This window comes from Taudactylus pleione, unplaced genomic scaffold, assembly GCF_031769625.1.
Source record: "Taudactylus pleione unplaced genomic scaffold, aTauple2 ptg000287l, whole genome shotgun sequence".
In the NCBI taxonomy this organism is placed as follows: domain Eukaryota; kingdom Metazoa; phylum Chordata; class Amphibia; order Anura; family Myobatrachidae; genus Taudactylus; species Taudactylus pleione.
In genome coordinates this window covers 112105-121111 of record NW_028284689.1, presented here as the reverse complement: position 1 = coordinate 121111, position 9007 = coordinate 112105, and the positions used below count along the sequence as shown (strand labels likewise).

Here is a 9007-nt window from a genome sequence, read left to right as displayed (position 1 = left end):
TATGACAGCTGCTAAGCGCCCACTCTATCACTTCTTACCCCTCTTATATACTGGGGCTGTTGTGGGGGCTGGTAATATGGGCAGTATGACAGCTGCTAAGCGCCCACTCTATCACTTCTTACCCTTCTTATATAAAGGCCGACGTGGGGGCTGGTAATATGGGCAGTATGACAGCTGCTAAGCGCCCACTCTATCACTTCTTACCCCTCTTATATACTGGGGCTGTTGTGGGGGCTGGTAATATGGGCAGTATGACAGCTGCTAAGCGCCCACTCTATCACTTCTTACCCTTCTTATATAAAGGCCGACGTGGGGGCTGGTAATATGGGCAGTATGACAGCTGCTAAGCGCCCACTCTATCACTTCTTACCCCTCTTACATACAGGGGCTGTTGTGGGGGCTGGAAATATGGGCAGTATGACGGCTGGTGCTGATGTAAGTCCTGTCTTACATCTTGCCTAATACACCATGAAATGGGGCCACAATCATCCCAGCGTCGCGGTTCTGCAAGTATGACCAGACAGCACCAAATACGAGTATGACCAGATACGAGTATGACCCGCCTGTCATTCAAGATAATGAAAGTTAGAGCAGCCATAGAAATATCGGTGATTTATGCTTAGTGAAACGTAAGTACTGGAACATTATGTAATTCATTCCATGAGCTTAGGACAAAGGGCCTGATTCAGACCCAGACGATATATGCGGCCGCTTGCTGGCTAAAAGGGGCCGGCTATCTAAATCATGCGCTCGCACTGCGTCGCGTAAAACCACCCACTAAAAAAATAGCGAGCGGCCGCACTATGCGCTTGCACCTGTATAAAGATGCCCCTTTGCCACTCGCAAAACTGGTCATCTCCGGCAGTTGTAGGATTAATCGGGAACATCGAGAGCCATCGGAGCTGCTTGCAGCGCTTGTGGTAGCCTTTCCCCAGCACAACATTGCGAGCAGTTCAGGCTAAAATACAACCCAGTCACGTGTGTAATGACGCTACTTTGCTAATTATGCACACCCATTAAACGCCGTTCTGACGGTCGGGCACGCCTGCGTTCGCACATCCACACCCCCGTTTACAAGCACCTTCCCCTGTTACCACCCACAAATGGCACTGTCACTCAAAATAGCGGCCTGGCTACGGGTGAGCACTTTCCCATGGCAATGACTGGTTCGCGCACGGGCATTGCGACACATACGCATGCGCAGTTTGCGAAAAACCGCTCAATGCGAGCGAGCGCAGCATAGCGCCCGGGTCTGAATCAGGCCCAAAGTCTTCCGTCTCTAGGAGCTCTCTAACAATGTCTCAACATTAAAACAGACCATAAAAATGAAACATTGTTTAGGTTGATGGTAGCGGATTGTAATGTTTTCTAGGCTATTCCCCGATTCCATGGGCTAGATTAGTATATTAGTCTATGCCTGTTACACATTACAAAGGTCTGCACTGCAGAAGTGTTACATTATTCATACCCAGTATATCGGGTGACTGGGGAGCGACATTTGTTACAGCGTCGGCAGAATGTTCCACTATTTCTTGGCTCACGCGTTCCATCACCTCGGCCGCTGGCTGCCCCCAACTCACAGACCCAGGCTGTAAGTCCGCAACACGGGGTATTGGTGGGTGCATGGGAGACAACTTTTTAGGGGTTCTCATTAATTGTGCCATATGTAAAAGTCATCTTATTAGCTATTGGATTTCAATACAAAATAATGGTTAAAAAAATATAAATAAAAAAGGTGTATGACTGTGGGCAACACAAATATTGGGGGCTCTCGGGCACCCACAGATGGGTGGTCTCTTTGTGTGCTTATTACTGATGTACTTTTCTCTCTGTCATCCTACCAGGCTGGTGACTGCGGCAGTCTTCTGTATCGCCCTTACAGTCGCTGAAGTGTACGTTCTTCTCAGGTCTGTACCGTATAATGCATTTGTGTCATTGCGACATATCATTCACATCGTACAGGAAATAAAACCATTTGAGAAATATATTGGGGATATTTATGACAACTGGTCCACAGGTAAGTGTGCAGAAAAGGTGGCGTTACTCAGGGGCAAATTATGGGAGGGCGCCAAGGGGCACTTGTCTCGGCTGCTATTACTTCCGTTCGGTTGGATGTTAGTGATTACTATTAGGGGTAATGCAATTGGGTTTTTTGTTTTTTTTAAGTTGCACTAATGGGCGCTCAATGTTGCAATCCAATTGTTTGTGGGAGCCCATTAATTGTCACGCCCAATTAGACAGGGTTTAGCCACGTCTAATTGGGCGCACTGGCTACACTCATCTAAAGTCCAGGTTAGGGCACCCAAACCACGGACTTTTCACACAATTCTGCTCGCCTCCTCAGGAGAAATGCCACCGCTGGCTCACGCCCAGTCTGAATGATGTCACTAGAGAGCACGGCACGCCAGTATGACCGATGTCACTAGAGATCACGGCACGCCAGTGTGACCGATGTCACTAGAGATCATGGCACGCCAGTATGACCGATGTCACTAGAGAGCACGGCACGCCAGTATGACCAATGTCACTAGAGATCATGGCACGCCAGTATGACCGATGTCACTAGAGATCATGGCACGCCAGTATGACCGATGTCACTAGAGATCACGGCACGCCACTATGACCGATGTCACTAGAGATCACGGCACGCCAGTATGACCGATGTCACTAGAGATCATGGCACGCCAGTATGACCGATGTCACTAGAGATCATGGCACGCCAGTATGACCGATGTCACTAGAGATCATGGCACGCCAGTATGACCGATGTCACTAGAGATCATGGCACGCCAGTATGACCGATGTCACTAGAGATCATGGCACGCCAGTATGACCGATGTCACTAGAGAGCACGGCATGCCAGTATGACCGATGTCACTATGGACATGTATCTAAGGCAGACACATCTGCAGCCTGATTATTCTCCGCCCTTCTACGCTGCGTATCCGTCTGTCTTCATTTGCGCCGACCACTGTTTTTCCATCCGCAGCCACTGCTGGGTGCGAAAGGTCCGTCAGAAAAATGTGCACAGAAGTCCGGCCTACATGTACCACAACATTCCCACGCCATGGATCGGTCCTGTATGGACGCACGCATGGTAACCTGCTTGTGCAATCTGCGATCACTTTTTAAGATGCATGCGCATTTTGCAGATATCCGCTGAATCCATCTGCGTCCGGCTCAATATTAGGTCCTACATTTTTGTGCCATCAATAAAACGACTGGGCTCCCTTTAACATAATCCGGCAAAGTATCAACCAATCAGATTACAGATGTCATTTTTCCAGAACAGGTTATAAAATTAAAGTTAATATTTGATTGGTTATTACGGGTGACACCACCTGTTCTAGGGTTACCTGTGGACCATCAGCACCTAAGCCCCCCATAGCGTAACTGCCAGCCACCGTCCAATCTGCGGGCGCAGACAAAGGTCTTACCTGTAGCACTGACATGAGCTCGGCGCTTAGCGATTCCTGAGAAGAGCGACGCTGCAGCTTGTCCCATAGCTCTAGCTCCTCCTCAGAACTTCCGCCATGATGCACCTGAGCACTAAATGCTACAAGGTACAGAACCTTTATATAGATGAGGTACTTACTTAATATTAACATCAAAACACTGTTATAAAAAATGTCTAAGCAGGTGCATAAAAGCGGCACTCAGAGGGTACAACAACCGCCAGACACGCTGCATGTCAGACAAGACGCCATTTATCATGGGGGTGCGTTAGGGACTCTCACACCTGCAATCAGTGGTGGTGACACCTGGGGTGGGGTGGGGTGGAGATTATTACGAAGCACACCCAATGAACCCACTTGCCATTACTTATAGTGAGCGCAGAGGGCCAAGCCTAGAGTGAGAACAAGACTTATGCTGGATACACACTGGCAGATATATTGGACGATCAATTGAACGGCTGATATATTGCGAAGCGCGTCAGCAGGTGTGTACCAGCAATATCTCTGTGAACGACGTCGTTCACAGACATATCGCGTCGGCTGTTAAGTTTTTGATAATTTATAGGGAAGACCTAAAAAACACCCTTTCCAATACCAAATGTCTCTATACCTGCCACAACCACACATTCAGGGAACCGTCAGTCACTAATCCTCGGAATACAATCCCAGCCTATCTGAAATCCTGGAGTAATGTTATAATACAGTAATAAACCATCAGACACGTCAGAGACATATCCAGGCAGATCTATGTAACGGTGACTTGCACCGGATGGCTTGTGGATGTATCTACAGCTAGCTGGGACATTCGTTATTCCACCTGTACTCCTGTGAGGAGATCCAGAAATCATGCACTGTTTCCAATAGGAAAGTGGATCAGGATATGGTATAAAATGAGACGCCTGTATTATTAAGACCCTCTCTATACTGTACCTAACGAAATAACATGGCGTTTCCGATATGTGCAATTTCTTCCGCAGACCAAGCTCTTCGCGGTTCTGCAGCCAACCTCTTCTGGAAAACCTGATCTGCAACATCGGCTTCACACTGTTCATGGCAGGTAAGTAACAGCGGCTCTGGGCCCGCACATCTCACTATCAGGTCACAGACAACCCTGCTTCTAGGTTTAGGATTCTGCTGTCAGGTTTGAACACAATAAATTTCCTAACATTAAAACTACTGAGAATTCTGAAAGTTCACCTATATTCCACCTCTACTGAATCATGTCCTGTTACCGGAGGGCGAGAACCAGCTACTGTGGCGAGACTCCGCCTGTCCCTAGCGCCTCATTACAGCTGTACAGAAAAAGTTACAGAGAAGAGCCACAGACAGCTTTACAGTGGCCCAATGTGTCCTTCAAACCAATGCCGACAGTCCTGGCTCCCGCCTGCTCCATTGGGAGATTCATATGTTATAGCGTAACACGTGTAAAGTGCCTGCTGATACGTTATTACAGAAAGAGGCCTATTGTTTTCATTACATGTATAGTATTGACCTATAAAGGAGAGGGACCCTTCTGCAGGTCAGAGGGCAGCCCATGCGGGCCGGGAGTCACTGGTACATGCACTGACCACACTACTAGTAGGTGAGGGAACTAATGCTTCTACTCTAGACCTCCTTCCTGATAGTGCAAAGTCTCCATTGTGTTCCAGCATTCGCCCTGATCCTCCTCCTCCAGGACCCTGTGCCCAGCTGGCTGAGACTTCTCTTTAACACATTTGGGGCGGCCTCGCTCATAGAAGGGGTCTTCACTGTCCTGACGACGTCTCTGGCTGGAGAATGTGTAAGTGATCACACGCACCTTTTCTATGAAACAATCTAATAAGCCAAGAATGAAAACCTACAGACCTATAATTATGTAATATTGGAGCAGGAATAAAAAAAAGTTTCATCTGCCCTAAAGCCAACAAAAGACTAAGGGCCTGATTCAGAGCCGCTCGTAAGCGGCTGCTCGTTCGTTCCGAGCGATGTTTGCACAACTGCGCATGCGTACGGATCATAATACGCATGCGCGAACCAGTCAGTGCGGCCGAAAATCGTTTGTTAGCTAAACAGCGAATGCCTGCTATTTTGAGTGACAGGAGGAGGCGTATGTGGGTGGTAACAGGGGAAGGTGCTTGATAACGGGGAGTGGTGATCAGAACGCAGGCGTGCTTAAAGGTCAAAACGGGCGTTTTATGGGTGTGCATAATTAATACAGCAGCGCCATTGACCACGTCAATTCACTGGGTTATTTTATAGTCAGAACTGCTCGCAAGATTGCGGTACGAAAAACCAACCACAAGAATAGCGAGCAGTTCATACGTTGGTCGATGTACTCGATTAATCTAATAAATAGCGGACATGACGTAGGATGCGAGCGGCCAAGGGGCGTAGTTTTCCAAAAAACGACCGCAAGTTTTGTTCGCTCGTTCAGAACTAGAGGTGTGAACAGACTGCAAAGAGCGAACGGTTCATTTGAATAGCCACCCCTTTTTCCTGAACGAGCAAGCGCAAATAGCGTCCGGCTCTGAATCAGGCCCTAAATCAGGCCTGGCCAACCTGTGGCTCTCCAGCTGTTGTAAAACTACACATCCCAGCATGCCCTGCCACAGTTTTATGATTCCCGAATAACAAAACTGTGGCAGGGCATGCTGGGACTTGTAGTTTCACAACAGCTGGAGAGCCACAGGTTGGCCAGGCCTGGACTAAATGATACATTGGACGTCTTTATGTCTTTCCAGGCTATAACCACGCCGGCTCTATACTGCCTGTCTGTAGTGTTCTCGGCGCTCAATGTCCTGACCACAGGTACGTACACCTGACTGTGTGCTCTGTATGTACGGCCACCCTGTATGCACTATTAATGATCTAGACTGCTGTAACTATCTGAGTAACCTTACTAATAACCAATCTGTATGTGGTAATGACGGGGGGAAACAGTACAACAGGCATCAGGCGGCCTGAAAAGAAAGAATCAGTTATGTGCTAACTCTCCCCCCTATTCCAGCACTGACGGCCTCTAACCAGGGTGCCACAACGTATGTTACCATATTGGTATGGGCCTTATTTCCTACTCATCTCAGGTGGGAAAGAACAATGGGCCTGATTCAGAGCCGGACGCTATTTGCGCTCGCTCATTCAGAAAAATGGGCCGGATATTTTAATAGAGCGCTCGCTCTTTGCGGTCTGTTGACGCCTCTATGTCTGCGCTCGCTATTTTGTAAAGACGCCCCCTGGTCGTTCGCATCATACGTCATCTCCGCTATTTATTTGATTAATCGAGTACATCGAAAGGCTTCTGAAGTGCTCGCAGTGCTTGTGGTTGGATTTTCCTACCGCAATCATGCGAATAGTTCAGGCTAAGAGACAACCAAGTGACGTGGTCGATGACGCTGCTTTGTTAATTATGCACACCCTTAAAACGCCCGTTTTGACAGTTTGGCACGCCTGCGTTCCGATCTCCACTCCCCGTTTTCAAGCACCTTCCCCTGTTACCACCCACAAGCCTCATCCTGTCACTCAAATTAGCAGGCACTCGCTATTTTGTGAACACACGAATTCCAACCGCACTGACTGGTTGGCGCATGCGCATTACGACCCATACGCATGCGCAGATGTGCGAACATCGCTCAGAGCGAACGAGTGGCCGCTTACGAGTGGCTCTGAATCAGGCCCAATGAGTTTTGGATGCAATCTAAAAACACAAACACTGGAAAGGCAATGAAGAAGTATTGGATGTCAATGCTCCCAGATTTATCATGTGTGAGATTTTATTATTTATTCTGCACTGTAAGTTTAGCACTGAAATGTCTAATGCTGCAACTTGTAGTTCCACACTGGCTGGAGAACCACAGGTAGCATTCGGCTGGTGCAAAGGATATATCCCTTATACATGATTTATAAACCAGGCCAGCCAAAGGGGAGCATAGACATCTTTCCCTTCCAAAGTCAAAATTACAGCTACTTCCAAAACTCAACCTCAAAAACATCCAACTGCACCCTCCGCCTACACACTGCGGGGGGCGGAACCAGTCCTTAGAGAATCTATAGCTTACGTCATCGAGAATATTGGTTCAGCACCATAACACCGTTGTGGTTATCGGAGCTTTATAAACGCTGGGAGCGACACAAGAGGTACAAATGATCCTGAAGTGACAGCCCCCAGTTTGAGACTTCACACATGGTCACACAGGACTATAATCGGGAATGTACAAATGGCTAATGTGCCTGGTGAGTTAGGAACCAGAGGGTTGGATAATATGACACAATGAGGTGGGGGTAATGCAAAACGTTAGTAACTCTGCACAAACCATGCGGCATTGCAAGAGGGGCATATACGTTTATTAGGTTTGCATGCAGGGTTAATACCACCACCCCCCCCCCCACTCTGTAGTGCCACATGGCTTCACCATGGTGCACTGTCACTTGCTTGGATCAGATAGTGGTTTTATGGTCTACCCTGCACTGGATTAATGCAATCTAACTGGTAATTGGTCAATACGGCCTACTGCGCATCTGTCCTATTCTAGCATATAACGCCCCTTGTGCATTAGGTAACGCCTGGGCCATGCTCTCAGAAGCCTCAGTGTTAGGTGATTGTGGTACTAATTCTCCTTGTCTAGGCTTTTTCCTGCTGGTTGGCCCTTTCTGGCTGTTACACTCCAGGTTTCCCGGCACGGTGCTGAACAGGCAGTCTCGGACGGGCATCTGCTATGAACCGGTGACCTGCTGCCCCTGTGTATGGCACGTATAAGGAATCCACAGCAAGGATCATTGGATCTTTCCCCCGGCCTCACCACCGCCAATGACCCGCAGCGAATATAAAGAGCTACAGTAATTCTGATGCTACGCCCCTTGGATGGGGCGATGGAAGGAGTAAAGTGAGGACAAGTTCCACTTAATGCTTAATGGCCCTGAAAATCAGCCGACAAAAGCTGCCAAACAGAAGAGCATTCATTTGCTTTGTGTAATAGAAGCTGCTTCCCAGCAAGGAGACAGACTTACAGCAGCCGGAGGGGGCAATGACTGACAGCTTCACTCAGAAGGAACAGGCTCTGGCCAGGAGCCTACATGGACTAATTAATGTGTCCTACAGGGATTAGCGGGGAAACGGAGCAGGGAGGGGTCCGCATTTACCACTGCGGAGGTAACCGCTAGCAACTGGCATGGTTCTGCTGAAAGAAGGGAGACTGTCTCCTCATTTTAGAAGGAGGATAAATGATTCGCCAGAACTTTACGACTGTACTTTGTCCTGTAGTTAGAATGACTTCTGCCCTGGGCATACGGAAGTGCCTACAACCTGAATGATATCATTAATGCTGATGTTTTTCCCATGCTTGTAAATCTGAAATAATTGGTTACAATCTTGTTTCTGAATTTCTACAGAATTATTTTTTTTCACGCAAATTTGTGCATATGCGCTTCCCACTGTATGCGCTAACGGGGAGAACCCAGATAGTGATGCCTGATGGGGCCGACGATCTTTCTATATTGTTAAAGTTTATAAATAGGATATATCAGATTGCACTAAGTGTAGCTAAGGGGTCACTGCGGAAAGACAAACCGGCCTTCCC

At 48.0% G+C, this 9007-nt stretch overlaps 1 protein-coding gene across 1 annotated transcript; it reads left to right on the top strand.

Moving 5' to 3' along the window:
* The first annotated feature begins 1517 nt into the window (after nucleotides 1-1517).
* LOC148511975 (uncharacterized) lies at nucleotides 1518-8678 on the top strand. Its single transcript, XM_088482417.1, has 6 exons — nucleotides 1518-1591; nucleotides 1845-1907; nucleotides 4433-4512; nucleotides 5105-5235; nucleotides 6176-6242; nucleotides 8057-8678. The coding sequence occupies exons 1-6, from the start codon at nucleotides 1518-1520 to the stop codon at nucleotides 8185-8187; spliced, it is 546 nt and encodes a 181-aa protein (XP_088338543.1). The 3' UTR covers nucleotides 8188-8678.
* The last annotated feature ends 329 nt before the right edge of the window (nucleotides 8679-9007 follow it).

Coding starts and splice junctions, on each gene's coding strand:
- LOC148511975 (XM_088482417.1), top strand. CDS start 1,518: ATGTTCCACTATTTCTTGGCTCACGCGTTCCATCACCTCGGCCGCTGG. Junction 1,592..1,844: donor CCAACTCACAGACCCAGGCT/GTAAGTCCGCAA, acceptor TCATCCTACCAG/GCTGGTGACTGCGGCAGTCT. Junction 1,908..4,432: donor GAAGTGTACGTTCTTCTCAG/GTCTGTACCGTA, acceptor TTTCTTCCGCAG/ACCAAGCTCTTCGCGGTTCT.